Genomic DNA, 20,101 nt, shown 5'->3' on the forward strand with positions numbered 1-20,101 from the left:
CAGGAGATTATCTCTATCCTTCCCCTCAAAGACCTCAACGCTCACCATGAGCGGCTTAGGTCGGGGGAAGTCATTCGTCACCGACGGTGGCGGCATAGACGCAAACGATGCAGACATCTTCTGCTGCAGGTGCTCTAGCAGCGCGTTTTCATAGCTCGAAAACGCCTCAGGACGCGCAATGTTTGCCTCGGGGCCTTGTGCCACAAGGTGTTGCACGCCCTCATAGCCGAGCAAGGACAATAGCTTTTTAAGTCCGTCCTGCATGCCATGGGGCAAAGAGGAAAATTCCTCCATCCTCACAGAGGATCATCGAATCGACTCAGGTGTTGATTGACTACAAGTGCTACCCAGTGCAGCGGGGCTGCCGTAGCTTTGCGCTTGAGGAAGCGTCTTTAGGCCACCGAACTTTCTTTCTTAACAAGAACCAGGTACTAGTGCAGCGGATCGCATTCCGCTGCCTCTAAAAGTACTTAATAGCCTTAACCAAGGCAAACGAACACTTCTGTTCGAAATCGAAACTGATTCTTATTAATCTTTTTATCCTAATTTTAAAAGTTTGGATTTTCCTCAATATACTATATATAATACATGCATGACTGCTGGCTACCTAGCCCCTTACCGTATTCTTGTTTGGGTGTGTGGTCAAATTATTCACACCTCGAGTGACACCCCCCCTGTTATTCGTGTAACCCCGTAGCAGTATACTATTTTAAGTAATCGCGCGTCATACAAAATTTAAATGAAACACTGTCCCTCGCTGTCCAAGTCTTCGGACTCCACAAGAAGGCCTTACGTGCCTTTGGCAATTTTACCAGTGCCCCCGTCGCAAGACTCACGGGTATTGCAACGGGGTTACACGTACTCTTGTATGAAAGGGCGAGTTGCACACCCGTACATAGGTGTGGATCACACAATTTTGTGTGAATTACAGTGGTGTGCCTACACCTCAACAAGGTGGCAGGATTGCCAGTAGTAATGCATATTACTATATTGATTAGATTTTGCTATATCAATTAGGTATTTCTATATTAATCAAAAATGGACAAACAGTAAAAATATTCAATTTCTACATTCGAACAGACAACGTGTAATGTGAATTTTGTACAATTACTTGCTAAAATTTGGCAATTCTAGAAAGAAATTTAAAAATTTCTTTTATACTGTCTAATAGAAAAGAAATCCTGTTTTAGCGGAGCTTTATCCGAAGCATTAAGAAATGTTTTTAAACTCCTATCCAACTCCAAGGAACAACACAACATCTCGTATATTGTAATCGACACGTATAACGTTACTACAATTTGCTGCAACTTTCTCGTTTACAAATTGCAAATTGCAATAGTGATTATGAGTCAAAAGAATCATTTTGTATGAATAATCTTCAAGACATTATTTTTACTATAGCAATACCAAAAAGGCAGCAATATACGATATACTGCACTACAACTACAAGTATGGACACTGGTGCGCCGCCTCTCTCAGCCGAAATGCCACCCCGGTCGCCCACGAGTGACAAGCAAAGCTTGCAAAGTAAAACTACGATAGAAAAGGCCCCGCAACTTCAGCACAGCGTGGAAACAATATTCACATTTTTAATGAAGCACGAGTCTACAAGTCAAAATCAAGAACAAAGCAACCAAGCTGAATTTGCCGATGACGAGAATTGCGAAGTTAATAGTGAACGATTGATTGAGCTTAGACGTGGTAGGGTCGATGTGGGCTCTGAAGAATCAATTTATGGAACCGACGAGCCGACTGAGTCAAAAATGAAGAACATTGTGAGAGGTGGACAACAAGGAAAAAGCGGAGACTTAGCGAATAATTTGAAAGCAACTGATAGTTTTGTGAGTGCTGCTGAGAACTGGACTGGAGCAAAGAGTGACAATGATGTAACAGTTGCGCAGGACCAAGGCATGAAAATGAAAAAGCGAAAGGCGTTTTGTGGTAGATTAAGGATCGCACAGGCGGTGGGAGTAGGGGCTGTAATTGTTACGGTGGGTAGTGGAATAGCAATTTGTCAAGCGTATCCAGCGTCTCCTGCTGCAATTTGGATCCAAGATGATGTTAAGCAGCTACGTTTACTGTCCACTAAATTTCTGTATGAAATGCGCTTGCTTTTAAGATCTCTGAACGAAGATATTCAAATGGTATGGCATTCTCTGCTAAAAAATAAACAATTGCGACTTGCGGCTCAAGCACTCACTTTTATGGTGAAGAAAAAGCTCAAATTACAGCTGACAGCGGTTTCAAAGCTGATTAACGATTTATTGTTCCCGTTTCCACCAGCAGTTTCATATCTGATGGATACGCTTAACTTGTCGCTGATGTGGGTACACTCACTTGTGCCTATTATCTCCGAATCGATAGAGCTCAGTTTAAGTGGAGAAGATGGTGTGCTCAATCGAATGCAATCTCTCGCCTTGAAAACTCTCCTGACTCTTGCTGAAATGGTAAAGCAAGCAGGAGAGAGAATGGAATCTAGTCTGGAGCATGCACTATTGTGGACTGGATTGATGTTCAATTTGAGTGATGGGATTTTACTAGAGGATAAATTTTTGGCACTGCTGGAGGCAAATGAAGTGAAGATTGAGAGTATTAAAAAAGAGTTATTTTCACACGAGTATCAGGCATTACAAGATGTAAAGCGTTTCGAGAAACGACGAGTTGCAATTGCTGATAGTACTAACGCGATCCTAGCTAACACTCGGAAATTTGCACTCGAGAGTGTTGGTAATATGAAAATGGCGGCTTTTGAAGCAGTTGAGTTTCGTTTAAAGCAATTAAAAGATCAGTATACTCGATCGTTTGATCAAACACTTCAGTACTACGAGCGAACCGCTAATCAAATCAAAAGTGAGGGCGGGGCTGCGATGCTGGCTGAGTTAACGATAAAAAATCAACCATATGTTGATGCAGCAGTGCAAGCAACCACGCGAAACAATTGTTATAGTGAGGACAGACTGCAAAGGAAAGTTTGCGGTACTCGAGACGGTGAAAGTTGCGGGACTGATTATCAATGTGGTATGGCTGAACGTGAAGAATCTATATCTGAAGATATCTTTGGTTCTTGTGAATTGCTTAAACAAAACAAAAAGGTGTCTTCTACAAGTCTCGCGGGCAGCAAAGAGGCTCAGAATGTCATCGATCATATTACTGGAAATCTTTTGAATGTTGATATTGCAGCAAAGCACAACTCCTTTGAAGAAGGTGTACAAATAGATAAGGTGCAGACACAGGTTTTGAAGGTAGAGTCCAGTGCTTCGAAGGACGCGCCAGTGAACGATTGCAGTAAGGGTCACGTGCCTCTTACCACGGAAGTGTTGACATCAGAGCTGACATCCTCGAACATGAATGGGATAGCCAGTGAGAAAAAAGACACGCAAACGGAAACTGTAGTGGAATCACACAGCGCTGCGCTGATGGTGAAGCATTTGCAAGAAGACATCTTGGATTTTACGGATATTTATAAAAGCTTGGATGAAAGTGAGAGAATTTTGCAGGAAGATCTTGATATATCAATAGTCGACAACACAGTTGGCCACATCGACGATGCGGATACCGGTGAAGGTAAGATTGACAAAGCGGAAGTGATTAAGACGCTATATGATGCGCGAGCTCATGTTCTAGATTCTTTTGAGTTGAAGAAAAAAAGTGTCAACGAAGAGCAAAAAAAATCTGTGACTGAGCTGGTGTTTGCAGAACAACATGCTCAGGTGCATAGAACAACTTCAAATGCAGACGACACAGTGAACCAATATGAAGAGATGAATGTTAAGATTGCGCTGAAGGTGACTACGGGCAAGACTGAGGCAGAATCTGAACGTATTCAGGACAACGGAGTGGTTTATGTACACAGTCATGATCATACAGCAGTCGATAGAGACACATCGATCATTGACAGTCATTTAGCGAATGAAGCACAGCGAGATGCCGTGCATTTACTACAAGACGCTCCTGTAGCCATTTATAGTGAGCGGGAGACTTCAAAACTGGACGTTGCAACAGTGGCAACAGATCTTTCTGAGCTAAAGCAACTTGGACAGATTTTGTTGAAAAAAGAAGACGAACGTGCTCGGATCGAAAAAGAGCTGCGTACAATTGCTGTGAACGAACAGATTTGGCTGGAAAGCACGCAGGCAATTGCACTATCTCAACAAGAGTCGGTGTTTGATCAAGGCAAAATCGCGGGAATCAACGTGCCAGAGACTCTGGATGCGATTGCTTCTCCTTTATCAACGTCTGCGTTACCTTGGTCAGATTTTGCCCAGATCAGTTTGCTTTCAATCATGTTTTTCTGTCTGGCAGCGCTAGCAGGTTATTTTTTGAAGATTTACCGAAAAAATCGACTTCTCGGCCGAGTATCACGCCGACGCATGCGGTGGCAATCACCACCCAACCTGAAGGAAGCAGAAGAAGTTGTTTTGTTGTCTGATGATGACTTGTGTGATCAAGACGACAGCATTTCACCTGCGCACATTTTTGATAAAGCATCGACTGCTGAAGTGAAGGCAACAACAACCGTCATTTCTTTGCACAATGAAGATAATGAAGTGCAAACGGTTGAAACTCATGATGTTGTCGACGAAAGCGGAGAGCATACGAATGAGAAATTGGAACTTAAACTTATGGATTTGGAAACGGTTGTTGAGCGCACGACCGCGACGTACATGACGGACAGTATAGCCACACCAAGTTCGGATGCATCAAGCGATGTATCTACACCAAGCATTTCTCAGCGCACTCGTCAGCGCCGCCGCCAGATTCGCATGTAGACAAACAAACGTCATTCATGTACACGAAAGATACGTATTCAAGACAAAAATGACAAATGCGTAACAGGACAAGCCTGTCAACTTATATCCTCACATTAAAATATAAGCACACGTCTAGATTTAAAATTATTCCTGACATCAGACAGCACAAGCCTCGAGAAACAGGCTATAGTTGGTTTGATCATGCACTAGCAGCTCCCCGTAGCTGTTGTGGTGATTTAGGGCTTTCTAGGCGCTTGACCACCAGCTTGTAGCCAGGACGGATCTCACCACGATATCCTTTTGGAAAGTAAGCGCGATTGTATTCGCGTATTTCGTCATATGTCATTCCATAGCGCTTGGCCACGTCCTCGGGAGTATCACCCGGTTCCACGACATGGATTTGCTTGGTGAGCTTGATCTCGGCAATGTTGCGTCGATAGGCCGCTTGATGCGCTGCAACACGATCCGGTACAACGACGCGCTCACCTGGCACGAGCTCTGCACGTTTGCCAACGGGGTAACGGCCACGATTAATTTGTAAGAAGTAGGAATACGGAATGTTGAAAGTCTTGCAAATGGACTCAAATGTGTCTTCTGGAGCGACTAGGTGTGTCTTGTATCGTGCAAAAGCGGCCGACGTGCCTGTGTATGTGGCCTCCTCTTCGCTCATGCTACTTAACGACAAGGCCTTGGCGTCCGCATCTCCGCTTGTTGTAGGATCATCTTTCTCCATCTCACCCGTATTTATTAAACGCACATGCAACAGCTGACCGGGGCACAACAAACCACGTTCGCCTGTGGGGAAATAGCGGCGGTTGTCCTGGCGCAAAATCTCCTCCGTCGTGTTGTAAAGCGCTGCAATGTGACGCAGCGTCTCACCGGCGCTCACTAAGTGCATTTGTCCCCATCCATTATCGATGTAATCGGGTGGTGGTGGAAGCGAGACATCAATTGCTTCCTCTGCGATAATCTGCTGACCCGGGTAGAGCTTTACGTGCCGCGTCTTGCGACCCAATAGCGGATTGAGCGCCAGCAGTGCTGCCTCTGTTGTCTGAGTCTTGAGTGCGATGCTCGCGAGTGTGTCACCCTCACGTACTTGATATCGGAATGGTGACGGTGTGGAAGGCGGCGGTGTCAGCTCATTGCGTGAACTGCTACAGCTCGTACTAGAGCAGACTGCGCCGTACATGATTGACAGATTTAAATGTAGTAAGGATCATTGAAATGAGATGATTGTATTGTAATTGAAACTACCAAATCCCCATCAATCGAAATTTATGTGGAGCAACAAGGGTCAATACTGCCGCGCAGATCGTCGGCATCGGTGTCCTTGAATATAACGAAACCCAATCCGACACCGATGATCACAGCCACGAACATGAGGGTCTCATACGTCATGATGATGAGCATGATCCAGTAGCCCAAACACAGATGAACCATGTACATGACAGATAGCAGCACTTTGCACCAAAGGGGCAAACGGCGCATAATACTGAAGTGGGCATCCGGTAAGCGACCAGATTTCGACACAATTAAATCTAGGCTCATGGCTCTACTGCTACTCATATGCGGCGTAGTCATCGAAGTGTAGTCTGTCTGGCTGGAGACAACACCGTAGTTTCGGTACAGTCGTGTCTGAACGAGCTCGCGCAGCTCTCCAAAGCCTTCGAGTGATATGGCCAACAGCACGACGCCTATAAATGCGAACGCATATTTAACAGCTGAGGAAATTACCCATGGTTGAAACAGCACCATAAGACACGATGCATCGCCGCCAATGGCTAGCTGGAAACCGTTAAACATGACCGAGCCTGCCCCGTTGCAGAAATTGTCTGATGAGGCCTGCGCCGCTACAAATTTAGTGGGATCGCTGAACACCGTCTGCGCATGTTCTTCCGAGCACGTGTAAATCTTTTGCGCACCCTTAGAGATCCACGGTACTGCATGTGTAAGCTGATCGTAGCCCTTACCACATACAGGGCACTTAATATTTTGTGCATCCTTGTAGATCTCGTCTGTAGTGATGTCAGCTTCCTCAGGCGGGCCCAAATTCGAAGCCTGCATCAAAACAAAACAGAGCAATACGTTATTATTTGACAGTCAATCGTAGCTACTTAACACTTACTGGGTCGTTCTGCAGTGAGTCAATATGGCCAGCCATCTCGCATGCGTAAATGTACTGATCGCCAAATATTGGAGCATTGATATCGGCTTTAACGTCCATATTACAAATAGGACACGTTGTCTTTCGAAGGTTTTGGTCGGCGTTTACGTCCAGTACCATCAGTAGCATTATTGCCGACACCAGCGTTTGCAGCAACTCATTTCGCGCCATGACGTACTTAACTAAAAGTGCACTCAAGACACAAAAAACGGGTATCAAATACGGTAAATATAGAGTCAGGAAAAACAAGCAGATGCTGGCAGCTGCGCGACACTTGAGATAACCGAAATCGGAGCATGAGACCAACCTAAATATTATTGAGATATATTGTTGAATGAGTGAATCGATAACGGGAATTGATTACCAGTCCTCGATGCGATGACGCAATGTAAAGCAGCTTGAACACGAGAAGAGTGCCTTTCCAAATTCTTTTCAATTTAGCTATAGACAGTATAAGATAATTTGCAAATCCATTTTTACCTATAATAAAACAGATGGGCAGGTACTTTAAGAAGAGTCTCAGTCTTCATTTGCCGTCATATAAGATGTATCGCTCATTAATTTGGGCCACGGTCAGCGCGCTCCTGGCCTCATCAGCGTCTGCACACATTCTCCACAATCACCATCACGAGCTTCACCATTTGCATGACATGAATGCAATGCAGTTGCATCGCGACTTAGCTACCTCGAGCTCCACCGACTACACGTGTCCTGTATGCGGCATGTCTACAATGGATAATGGCTACGACAACAACAATTATGTTAGCATGATTAATGGCCAGAAAATTTACTCGTGTGGTATGGCGCCGCGTGCTTTCGAATCCTACAATACCGAGGTGACAGATACGGCCTATTTAGCTGCCAATATGGCTGAATTTATCGTCAATCAAACGGACGCTGATGCCTATGCCGAGTGCAAAAATACCTGTACTGAGTGCGCTGATGGAATTAATGATCCTGTATCAGGCGATGTAATATCTACAGATAGTTTTGTGTATGTATGTCTTGTGAACGGCCAGAAAATTTATTTCGCTTCACAAAGCAACAAGAACTTGTACCTCACGAACGTCAATACTGAGCCGCGTTATTTGGTGGACAATGTAATTTGTTCAGGATCCACGTGCGCTGATGCCAAAACTTTGACGACGTTGAGTCCTGCGGCACAAAACTTTGTAGCGGATTTTTCTACGGCGCCCACAACTCCGTCCATTGGAACAAGTGCTGAGTCAGCCACTTCGTCCAGATCAGACTTCTGCTCGGGTCTGGGGTCTGTCATGTTTAATGGCTTTCAGACATCAATTCATGGATCATGTGTGATGCTGCTATTTCAGCCGTGGGTACTCGATAGTGGCGTCAAATACGCATTTGGATTTATCGGGTGCTTTTTAATCGCTTTATTAAACGAGTATCTCGTAAAGAGTCGAGAAGCTGTCCGTCAGCGGCTTCTGGTCGCTCGCAAACTTCGCCCACTTGACAAATTTCACAAGATGCAATGCAAGGGAGTTCTTGCCATTCTTTACATGATTCAGATGACCATTGCGTACTTTGCCATGCTTGTAGTCATGACCTATGAAACCGGTCTATTCTTGGCCCTCATTGCTGGGTTTGGCGCCGGATTTCTTCTTTTTAAAAATTTAGACCAGGACATCACAAAAGAGCGAGGTTCGTGGCGATTTACCGACCCGTCTACCGTGCGGATTCAGGTTGAGGGCATGTCGTGTATGAAAAACTGCGGCACGACTGTGGAAAATGCTTTAAAGAGCACACCCGGTGTGACTGACGCAGTAGTGGAGCTCGACGAGCACGCTGCGTATGTCTCTGGTACGGCTCAGTTTAGTGATCTGGTGGCGGCTATTGAAGCTGTGGGTTTCACTGCTGAAGTGAACCATCAGGGCGGGCATAATATTTCACCTCGCGCGTAAGGAATCTATCTTAAGCACGCTGTACTTAAAAATCAGCGCTAATGCTCATTTTAATGGTGTATTGGTGTTTCTATATGTTGCATTGATAGTAGTGAATGCCGCAAGGACATTTGAACGTGCATTCGATGAATTTGCATAAGCAATTCGCCAAGGTGAGGCAAAATTTGTATAATCTGACCTGAGAGTGTTATCGATCATGCTCGGGATGCCCATCTACTAGCAAAATCATCTGTATCAGCAAGCGACTCCCTCTTGATGTGCAGCTGCAGTTTCTTTAAAACAGCGCTTGCATAAACACCAAACGCAGTCAGACCACCAACTGTTGTCTATGATTGTAGTCGCAAAATCTCAAACTGGCAAAATTTTAATAACGTAGTATTTTACTGTTTCATAAAGGGCTCCTGGAAAGTCTCGAGTAGGTGCCGCACCTTCTTGGCACCTAAGCCAGGGCAAAGCGATAGCTCCTCCATAGAAGCGTTCATCAGTCCCTTGACTGTTCCAAACGTAGACAAAAGCGTAATTACATCCGTCTTATTTACTGAACGGATAGACGTGAGCACATCGCTGGCTTTGGGAAGAAACTCGGCCTCTATTTTCTCCTTAATGATGGTCGCCGACTTATTTTCGTATGCCTTAAAAGTTTCTAGATATCGGGCAGCTTCAAGCCAGCTCCACGCAAGTACCAGTGTGAAGTCACTTAACAGCGTGACACGATTGATTTCACGCAATGCCACCTCATTGTCGTCCACGTCTACGAAACACAAAACGACTTTGGTTTTATAGCGCGTTGGATCATCCTTTCTTACACTTTGCAAGCGTTCGTCTAGATATGAATTATGCAGCAGGTGGTATCTTACACTCAGGAACAAAACGCAGCATGATGACTCTTCCATTACATAATCCGGTACCAGTCCATCTCGGAACTCGAGCCCGACGTTGCGCACTGCCTTGAGCATCGGATTCCCTTTCTGACGTCGATTCACGAACACAGTAGCGGCTGAGTCTCGCATTGGAGCTCTTCCTTCTTGCAACACTGGTGCCACATAAGACGATGTCTTCCTTAAATGCGCGAATGCTTCACTGAATTTTAGCGAAGAAGACGTCGATTCGTTCTCGAGCGGCAGATAGCGGGGTTGGGTGATGCTGATATCAGTCGTCGATGACACTTTTCGCGAGTCTAACAAGCTTGGAACGCTTGCATCCGCAACCACAAGCGGTGAAGATGGACGCTGTAAACAATCATCTGTGGGAGCACCGCCATTGGCGAAGTCAACAGGTTTGTCTTCCATTTGGATATTTTAGATATTCTGATTGGTTAATAAAAGTAAGTTTAGTTTTCTCTAATGTATTATCTTCCAACCACGAACTGGTAAGCCTAGTATAAAAACAACTCACACACAAAATAATTTGAAATAATTTACCATTGGATTGGTTTCATTCGGAAACATTACCCGACATTTTCATCCAGGCGTCTCCTGCAGCGGGCTGCCGTAGCTTTCTAATGAGAGTAAGCTAAGCTTAGGTCACCGACCTTATGTTCTTTTTAAGAACCAGTACGAGTGTAGCGGATCGCAATCCGCTACCTCTAAGTACTATAAACTTTGACCAAGGCAAACAATTGTTTTAGGCTGATATCTAAAACCGTAGGTTTTTCTAGTTAATATAGTAATACCTAATTAATATAGCAAAATCTAATTATTATACTATTATTCATTACTACTGGCAATTTTGCCTTCTTGTTACAGTGTAGCCAAACCACTGTGTGATTACACTAATTTGTAAAATTCGCACCTATGTACGGTCGCAAAGTCTTGTGCGACCGGCCCTTTCTCACAAGGGTTCGTGAAACCCCGTCACACTCTTCCCATTATCTTCGATTCACATTTGACGATCGCCTCATACGAGGCTCGCGTGTCTGAGACACCTTCGCATTCTTTAAGAACAACTTTAAACATTCTCCGCTATTTTAGCACTGTGTCTACGACACGTACCACACCCAGCCTAGCTGATGGGGAGGGCGCATGCGGGCAAAGCCCTTCCTCTTCTTCCGCACAGGAAGCATCTCCGAACAGTACGTCCGCGGCTTCACGGGAAGCACATCCCAAGCTCTCGGCGACCGAGCGCAACACACCGCGCCAGCCCCGAATGAAGGATTGTCTTGTCGAGGAGTTGGAGGAAGTCGACTATGAGTCAGACACTCCTTTCCCAGCAGGGGATGATGAGTAGAATGCAGTGCGCCAACGGCTCAACGTGAGCCCAGCTCAAATCCTGCTGACACCGTGTCCGCTCCCCATCCTCTCGGCTTCCAAGGAAAGTAAAATTATTACAAATCGCCTCGACGAGGCACAGGAGCAGCATTTGGAGGCGCGGCTTTCCCACGCTCATATCCACGTTCGGTCTTGGACCCCCGTGTGAAATACGGCTTTCGCTCGGCAAATTCCCGCTACTGAAGCGATAGACGCGATCACTCGATCGTTAAAAGTCTACGTAGACGAACCTCTGGCCACTACACAGACTGAGCTTGATAAGCGGAAAGCACTTCGAGCTCGCTTTTTGGTACCCAAGAGATCTCAATGGATCGGTACTGCGCTCGACTTCGAGCTCAAAACGAAGGTGCTCCTGTTCCCGCAATGCGGATTATCCCTGTGGTGGTCGCCCGTAGCGGAACCGCTGCAGATGGCGACGAGACCTTTGAGCGATATGTGCAGCGGTACTTTCTTCGCAGTATAGCTTACCAGCAAAACCACACGGAAGTGGACGTGCGCGTTGAGCGCCATCCTAGATTTGAGCTCGCCAACCTCAAGGCGCAACGCCGACTTCCTCTGTATTCTCGCCATGCGACATATGGAACAATCCATAACGCTCTCGCGAGCTCTGTGGTCTCTCACACGGGTGAGGGATACGACCATAGGGTCTCAGGGCCATAGCTTGAGCTCAGCTAATTGTCCTCCGGCTTCCTAGACTACTGCCGAGAAGCGCGGTGCGCAAGACAACGCAAAGCGTCATGATTCTTCTGATCATAAGCGTCATCGACTGGGCAGTGGCACCTCAAACTCCCACGAGCACTTAGAGTCGGGGTATGCTCGCCACTTTACAACATACTTGGTTCGACCCTGTCGGCGACGTCGACCCAGAAGACGTTCCACGTGGTAGTGGACGCCACCATTCTCATCGAGAAGAGTTGGCGGCGGACGATGATGACTTGGTCGATCGCTGTCCGATGACTCGCGATGCTGTTTGAGCGTTGGAGGACAAAGTCCGTCGTCATCGGCACTCTGCCAAGCATCTTGCCGAGGTCGCATATCGCTGTACGGAAGACCTCGAGAGCTTGGAGCACTTTGTGCATCGACTGCCACGTTATCTATCAGAGCGGCCCCTAGCCGTCGAGCAAACGAATACGACACTTCTTGCGACGGTGGAGAGTCTTGCGACGTTGGAAACGGAAGTTTTTTTTACTTCGTGCTCGAAATCAGTTGTTGCTGGTTCAGCTTCTGGGTAGCCGAGCACCTTTTAACACCGTCTCGGTGCCAACACATCCACATTCACTTGCGCCGGAGCCCGGTACGACTTAAGCAAGCCCACATAAAACACCGGGTGGGTTTGCATCTTTTTCTGAAGGTTCAGCGTACACGCAAGTCCTCGCATGGCCAAGACCTTAAAAGATTCAATAAACCGTGGACAGAGCTTCGTTTTAGAGACACCAGAAACTGCATATGTAATAAGGCTTTTAGCATTTAATCGAACCAGGTCTCCGACCTCAATGCTTTCAACAATATTTCTTCTATTTCCGTCTGCATATTCTTGGCTTTCAGCCATCGCATCGAGAACGTGTAGTAAGATACTCAGTATTGTAAATAGGAAGTCTCCGACTTCTCTACACACAGTAGGGGGCTGACATTTGCTAGCCGTTCAAGTAATCCTCCCCCACCAAGCCCTGGACCATTGGATGGCAGCGTCAGCGGGACGCGAGGATGAATAAGCCCGCTCACGTAGATCGGCGTATAGCCGGTGGATGAATGCACTACATTGTTCAGAGCAAACTCTACGAGTGGCAACATAGCGTTCCAGCGCTTCGGCGTCTCAGCGCAGAGGCTACGAAGAATGTCTTTGACAACGCGATACACGCACTCAGTCTCACCATAGGTCTGGTGATGGTCTGTTGTTGACATAGTCAACTTGGTGTCCAGCACCCTGAAGATTATAGACCAAAATTTCCCAGTGAAGCGCGGGTCTTATCAGAGACAATGGACTTCGGGAATCTATATTGTCCAAAGACACGATCGACAAACGGCGTCGCTGTACCCGCACCGTCGATGGTGTCCGGCACTGCCGTAAGATAAGTCATCTTGCTCAAACGTTCAACAAAGACCACCACACTCGTGTTGCCCAACGAGTCATCTGGCAGGCCAAACACAAAGTCAATACTCATGAACTGCCAACACCCGGAGGGTACAAATAAACTGACCAGCGGCGGTGCCGCATTCGGAGAGGATTTCACCCTTTGACACGTCTCACACGTGCGGACATATGTGCTCTTCTAATTGTACAGCTTGGGCTACCAATAGTGGTAACTCACTGAGCTGCATGTACACACATACTGTCATTCGCGTATAGTGCGCGGATCAAATCCGTAATTGACAACGTCACCGTCGTGACATGAGCAAGCTTATAATCTGGCGTGACAACGCATCAGCCAAAATATTCTGCTTTCCTGGCTTATACATCATCTCGAGTTTATATCCTGCGAAGAATTAGAGCCACCTGGGCATCCTCTGCGAGAGGTGAGGCGACTGAGTCGCAGAGCGTAGTACTGCATGATCTGTAGATCACAAATGGCTTTAAGCTAAGCCAGTTTACCCTGAACTTGACATGTGCATACTTCATCGCAGGTAATTTCTTGTCGTGAACTGGGTAGTTCCTGTCTGCAGCCTCAAGCTGGCGAGATTCAAACGCGATCACCCGATCTCACCCGTCGGCGTCTGCTTGCAGCAGTGCACGGCCGATGACAAAGTTCGAAGCGTCACAGACGACAATAAAGGACGATGGGGTTCTGGCAACGCCAGTATTGGTGCATGAAGGAGGCTGTCTTTGACCCTGTCAGAAGCTTCCCGATGCTCGGGTTCCAACACCATTCCTTATTCTCTTAAGGAGATTCGACAATGGCCGTGCCATTTTCGCGTAATTTGCGCTAAGCTTGTGCAAGTATTAAGCGATGCCAAGCCACTTGCGCAAGTCCTTTTGGTTCTTTCGAACCGGCCGGCCCGCGATGTCCTTGATCTTAGCAGGATCCGCTCGAAGGCGACGCTTTCCAATGAAGCACCCTAAAGGGAATTTCTTCCACTCCGATTAGGCACTTTTCGGTGTAAGCATACAGCTTATTTGTGCGCATGAACTCGAGCACCGCTCTTAACGGAAGTTGTGGTTATCCTCATTCCGCCTCCTATGCCCCGCACGACATGGGACGAAGATATCGTCAAAGAATGTCTGTGCATACACCCGGTGGGTCTGAAAAACTGCGTCATTTGACAGCCCTTAGGGCATTACTAGCCACTCCCAGAGCATCCCGTCCGAAGTACTCGCCGCTGTCAGCGGAATATCACGAAGTACTCGCCGCTGTCAGCGGAATATCACTTGCTCTCATGAGCAATCGGTAAAAACCATCGACCAAGTCAAGTGCACTGTACTTTGTACGGCCATCCATATTGTTCTGAAGAACATCCTATCTAAATATTGGCGTTTGTGCCGGAATGTTAGCAGCATTTAGCGTATTATAAGCGTGATAATACGCCGCATGCATTTCGGCTTCCAGACGCAAAACGTTGGTGTCGAATGGGGAGACTTGCTTGCTCTCACGCACCATTCCTGCCCCGTGTTTCGAACAAGAAAAGGCGTCAATGACGTCACACTGCTCTTTGAGCAGGGGCCATTGGCGTATTACGCAGTATTTGGCTCCCGAAACCAGGTCAATCTCATGACGCGCACCTCGAGTTGGAGGAAGGACCGACGACTGGTCTCTGAGGACGACATCTTGAAGTTCCTTAACAAAGGATAGTACGGATCCAAAGGATACTTCAGGATCAAAGATCCACTTCATGCGTTCAGCACTCTCTTGGTTTCCTCAAGGACCGCTTCACTCAGAAGCGATGACAAGTTGATCTCCTCTGCCGGTCGTATAGTGACCGCTTTGGCTAAGTCGCCTGCCTTCAAGGAACCGCCAAACCCTTCGTAGGACATCTTGTCTAAATCCAGAAGAGCATACGCCGCAGGAATAGCCTTGAAGGTGACGTCAGCGTCTTCCTCCCCCGTCATACCGTTGACGAGGGTGTAAAGCTGTGCGCTATCGACTACGGTGGCCACATCTTTGGTCAGGGTCAACGCCGGGCGTCTTGCAGATAATATACGGCGTCGCCGTCGCCCTTTCACGGAGGTTTCACGTCTCGGCGAGACCACACGCACTCAGTGTCGTTCAGTGTAAGCTCCGTTTCCCGCTCCACCGGGACTTTGATATTTCTAATAACATCCGACGAAGAGTTGCTAGTTCCGCAGTGAATAACATGCCACTCCACGCGCATCTGAAGGGCCTTGACCACGATGCCTTGGACCTCGTCCGACCATGCCACTCGTGGCATGCAACGACTGCTTTGTTTCTTGATTATATCTCAGTGGTTTATGCCCCACTACATGATCAGTTTGCGAACCATGATCGGGACTCCTATCCGATACACCTTCCGTGTTCGACAGCTCGGATACTTCGATATCCAGCACATTGGCCATCTTGGTCCAGTGCCAGCGCCAATAGCGTTTCTGCCCAATAGAAAAGGTAGGATAATGACTCACCAACGCTCCACCAGCATGCTTGCGCGTAGGGCCCAAGGTCTTAGACCTCCGATCGATCCATGGCTCATGACGTTCCAACCAAGCCATATTTTCTCTCTCCAAGAATGAGGTCATATCTCGAATCCAAGTCTAAGACTAAGCAGCATTCCACGCTATCAAAGACAAGAAACGTGACACCGAGGTCCGCAGGAACCCTCGGCACCGTGATGCATGTTCCCAGTGACGATGTCACATAACCGCGCTTTCAGCGCCTCAGCAACATTGCTGACTTACATCTATTGTGGACCGTCGAGCATAGTTATCCGACACCCCGGAGTCGATCAGGATCTTCCCTGGCTTCTCAAAGCTCTTCACGGTCGCTTAAACGACCAGCAAGCCCGGCTTGCATACACGTGTCGTGTTCAAGCGCACGAATTTCTTCGGGGCTGGGCCCTGCTGACCTCTACCTCTACCTCTGTGAGACTCAACAAAACTCAAATTTTCCTAAGTAAGCCACCCCGCGCCTACAGAGTGTTGTAGTTTCCCGGAGAAGACTGGTGAGAAGCGGAACGTCGGTTCGATGAAACTTGACGCGCCTTAAGCAGAAGACAGCCAGCCCGAAAGTGACGGGTGTTTCCACAGACAAAACCAAAACACCGTCGGGTGTTCGAACACTGCCCGGCAGCTCAAAGCTCTGCCTCCTCGCCCTCAGCATAGCTGAGACCCATTGGCTCTGGCTCGCTCGTCGGGCTGCTAGAGTATGCATTCCAACCAAGTCGTGCTGATCTGAAGTTGAATACAGCATTCATTGTCACATACACTGTTTCTTAAGAAAAAGACGGATGCATACGGAAGACTTTTATTCCGGCCACGCCAGTGCGGGTTGCCTCCATAAAGTCGCTCACTGTGACCACCTCGGGGAGAGAATCGGCTGCCATGCCGGCAATTAGAGAACCCAACTCTTGGACAAAGTCCACCGATTCCTTCTTGCCCTGTCTGGCGGCAAGAAAATGCGGTTGTACGCTTCGAAAAGTTGACGCTTCAGCTCCGTCCAGGAGGGAAATGCCGCTTCAACCAAACTACCGCATGTCATCGCCCAATTTCGCGCTCGACCAGCGAGCTTGGAGATAGCTAGCATCCCGCGTTGTTGCTCAGTCTGGAGCATGGCGGACGCCATGGTCATCTCGGCCTGTCTCACCCAGAGCAGGAGATTCTCCTCATCCTTGCTCTCGAAGGTCTTAACGCAACATGAGTGGCCTGGGACGGGAGGAGTCATCTGTCGATGACGATGGCGTCATGGGCGCAGTCGACGCCGACATCTTCTGCTCTACGTGTTCTAGCACAGCATTTTTAATAGCTCGAAAACGCCTCTAGGCGCGCACTGATCGCTTCAGATCCTTGCAAAGTTAGATATTACACGCCCTCAGGGTCAAGCACAGATATCAGCTTTTTAAGCCTGTCCTGTATGCCCTAGGGCAAATAGGATAACTGTTCCATTTTTACAGAGGGATCAGTCGTGACGACTCAGGGGTAGATTGACTACAAGTGATACCAAGTGCAGCGGGGCTGTCGTATCTCTTTCGCTTAAAGGAAGCTAAGCTAAGGTCAATGACCTTAAGTTCTATACTGGAACAAGTATGAGTGTAGCTGATCGCAATCCGCTTACTCCAACAGTAGCCACAACCTTAATCCAATGCAAGTAAACTCTTCCGCTCTGAATGTCAAATTGTATTTTCTTGTTATATTTACGTCAGAGCCGCCAACATCTTAATTTATAGGCTTTCCTAATTGAATAGTAGAACCTGATTAAAACGCGTAACTACTGGCAGTCCAGCCACGGAGTGGCTTCTTGTTAAGGTGAAGCCCCACCATTGTGTTGTCACACCATCTTGTGTGACCGACCGCTTTATACCAGGGTACGTGTAACCCCGTATCAGTGTTTGTGAACAGCGCCTTCTGATATGAAGTCACAACCATTCTGTGTGATACAGAATGTTGGCTCCTACTTGGCGATCTGTATTGGTGTCGAGATCGACTTGTCTCTCTGTAGAAGTGGGTGGCGTAAGCCACTCACTTCTCTTTATACATTCTAGGAGTTGAAGCTCAAGCTTTCGAAGTTCTAGCGCTATACATCCTAGATCTTGTATAAGTTGAACCTGAGGTTTAACCTCAGAAAATTCTTGAGTTATAAATCAAGAACCCAGGGTTTTAGCAGAATCATCTTTAGGAGCCCTTGAGGTGTTTTGCATGTAGCCAGGAACTATAACTCATTTTAATCAGTTGCAATTTTACACTTGAGATATTAATATGTTCTTGTTCCCTCCACTGTCCTTCTCCCTCCACGTCGGGATCCGCTTCCTCGTCGCACAAGCGTGTGTTGTGTTTGAGGTACTGTTTGTGAACAGCGCCCTCTGACATTATTGAGGACACTGATTGCGAAGAGAAGACAGTTGAATTTACGATATAATATATTTCGTAAACCTTTGCTGAAGTCATATCATGATGTAGTAAGTGCATCCAGTTCACGACATGGAACTTTAGTCTCTTGTCAAGTTTAGTTCATATTTGGTTGACCATAAGCCATTTGTGATCAAATCAGATCATGCGTCGTTACGCACAGCAACGTTGTCACCAAATATCTTACAGAGAAAAAAAATTGCATTGCGAGTAAGATCAAGCTAGGACTAAAGGCACTGATTAGTGATCCTATCGATGTCATTCCGCAATTAGTTTTAATCAATGGCAAAAATTACCAAATAATTTTGTCAAAAGTTTCACGTGTATGGCGTCGCCGTCAGCTGGAGAAGGCGGGCGTCGACAGCTACCATACGATGCGCTAGATCCACAATGGGAGGCGCTTGAGTATCAAGTTTTCCAGACCACAGCTGGAAGAGCTCAAAAGCAGGCTCCGTACGGCGCGTACCTTTTTGGCCGATTGATGCAATCGGATTTGCATCACAGTTGTCGACCGGCGCTGCCTGAGAACGTTGCTAAACTCAGCAGATCTACAATTGAGGGCATGTGCATTCTTCAGGTAAACCCCTCAATTTATATCAGTGTGATATCGTGCTATATTGACTACTGACTATGCAGCTGTAATGGGTAGGTGGTGGACGTGGCCAACGTCGGAGCTAATCACGAGAATCGCACCAAATGTTCATCCGCTGGACCGACACGTACGCTTAAGCTTGGTCTGACTGATGGACACCAATTGGTGTTTGGATTTGAGTATAGCTTGCTGCCGCAATTTAGCGTCAACATACCGCGCGGGACGAAGATTGTGGTGGAGAACGTGCCAGTCAGGCACGGACTGTTGTTGCTAGGACCCGATAATTGTCAACTTTTAGAAAAAGTAGTGGACAGCTCAGGACCTAGCGGTGAAAAGAAAGATCATTTGACCGAACGAAACGGGTTGTATGCTGGAGTGTACTCCTCAGCTCTGGTGACGTCACAGTTTAACTCTTCACAGCAGAAGCAGCAAGCACTCACACCTCAGATTATACAGAATGAGGCCGCTCAAATTTTGACTCCAACTGCAGCGCGTAACGATGTTTCACGAAAAAATGTATCAATGAGCACAGGTACTTTGCCATCTATGAACAGGATAAAGCAAAAAGCTGCAGCTGAAGTCACTGCACCAACTTCTGTCTTTGTTGATGCTCCTTCGACCAACGATGACATGGATAGTGATACAACCGATCCAATGGTGGAGCACCTGTTTTACAGCCCCAAGACCCCTCGACATGTCAATGATTCAAAGCCAGTACACAACAGAGTGACTTCGTCTAGGAAGCGGCCTCGATCACCATCTGTTGGAGGATCAGGCAGGATGACGTTTATCGATAGTGGGAATACTGCAAGCTTTTCACTTCTTCGTACAGATTACACGAATAATGTTATACCCGATGCCTTGTCGTTGACAATAACTCGCCCGTTCCAGTACTTCGAAGCGCGCTCACCAAAATTCTCGGCACCACATCAGGCTCCAGCAACATTTGAGATTCGTGCATGCATCAAGTCCGTTGTGGGGTTTCAATATACTACTGGTAGATACCAGCTTCGCGTTACTGTTGAGGATTGCACTGCGACGAAAGAGGCCGATGTGGCTGAAGATTTTGTGACCCGACTCATGGGAGTACCGTGCTCTGAGTTTTTGAGAACAATGCAAACGAAAGTGCATGTTGCGCACAAATGGGCAGCAAATATGCAATTTGCCCTTATGAATTTAGAAGGAATTATGACTTTTGACGTGGGTGTTGCCGCAGCAGCATCTGGCTCAGCACCTCTTTTGCTGATCGACTGCCGTGATTTCCAATCGTCGGATAGTCGCGAGTTGCTGCAACGAGTTAAATCGTCATTACTTCTTAAACCTCGATAATAATCTGTCAATTGCCGCCACCTTCTATATAAAATGCTCAAACTTGCGCAGATATTAATGAGCCAAATTC

At 47.1% G+C, this 20,101-nt stretch overlaps 6 protein-coding genes across 6 annotated transcripts; 3 read left to right on the plus strand and 3 right to left on the minus strand.

Annotated features, from left to right (window-relative positions):
• Positions 1-1,451: 1,451 nt before the first annotated feature.
• PHALS_11077 (uncharacterized protein) lies at positions 1,452-4,769 on the plus strand (the record flags this gene model as incomplete). The annotated part of the gene is made up of 1 exon (XM_024726608.1): positions 1,452-4,769. The coding sequence occupies one exon, from the start codon at positions 1,452-1,454 to the stop codon at positions 4,767-4,769; it is 3,318 nt and encodes a 1,105-aa protein (XP_024577268.1).
• Positions 4,770-4,950: 181 nt separating this feature from the next.
• Positions 4,951-5,940, minus strand: PHALS_11078 (peptidoglycan-binding protein; the record flags this gene model as incomplete). The annotated part of the gene is made up of 1 exon (XM_024726609.1): positions 4,951-5,940. One exon carries the CDS (start codon positions 5,938-5,940, stop codon positions 4,951-4,953), a length of 990 nt encoding a protein of 329 aa, XP_024577269.1.
• Positions 5,941-6,026: 86 nt separating this feature from the next.
• On the minus strand, positions 6,027-7,445 carry PHALS_11079 (uncharacterized protein; the record flags this gene model as incomplete). Its single annotated transcript, XM_024726610.1, has 5 exons — positions 6,027-6,809; positions 6,877-7,097; positions 7,163-7,222; positions 7,280-7,332; positions 7,396-7,445. The coding sequence occupies 5 exons, from the start codon at positions 7,443-7,445 to the stop codon at positions 6,027-6,029; spliced, it is 1,167 nt and encodes a 388-aa protein (XP_024577270.1).
• Positions 7,446-7,565: 120 nt separating this feature from the next.
• PHALS_11080 (hypothetical protein F443_05013) lies at positions 7,566-8,951 on the plus strand (the record flags this gene model as incomplete). The annotated part of the gene is made up of 2 exons (XM_024726611.1): positions 7,566-8,833; positions 8,930-8,951. 2 exons carry the CDS (start codon positions 7,566-7,568, stop codon positions 8,949-8,951), a joined length of 1,290 nt encoding a protein of 429 aa, XP_024577271.1.
• Positions 8,952-9,217: 266 nt separating this feature from the next.
• Positions 9,218-10,126, minus strand: PHALS_11081 (dna excision repair protein ercc-1; the record flags this gene model as incomplete). Its single annotated transcript, XM_024726612.1, has 1 exon — positions 9,218-10,126. One exon carries the CDS (start codon positions 10,124-10,126, stop codon positions 9,218-9,220), a length of 909 nt encoding a protein of 302 aa, XP_024577272.1.
• An 8,309-nt stretch (positions 10,127-18,435) lies between these two features.
• On the plus strand, positions 18,436-20,031 carry PHALS_11082 (Uncharacterized conserved protein; the record flags this gene model as incomplete). Its single annotated transcript, XM_024726613.1, has 2 exons — positions 18,436-18,687; positions 18,760-20,031. The coding sequence occupies 2 exons, from the start codon at positions 18,436-18,438 to the stop codon at positions 20,029-20,031; spliced, it is 1,524 nt and encodes a 507-aa protein (XP_024577273.1).
• Between the last annotated feature and the right edge of the window lie 70 nt (positions 20,032-20,101).

This window comes from Plasmopara halstedii, assembly GCF_900000015.1.
Source record: "Plasmopara halstedii genome assembly, contig: Scaffold_526, whole genome shotgun sequence".
Taxonomy (NCBI): Eukaryota; Oomycota; class Peronosporomycetes; order Peronosporales; family Peronosporaceae; genus Plasmopara; species Plasmopara halstedii.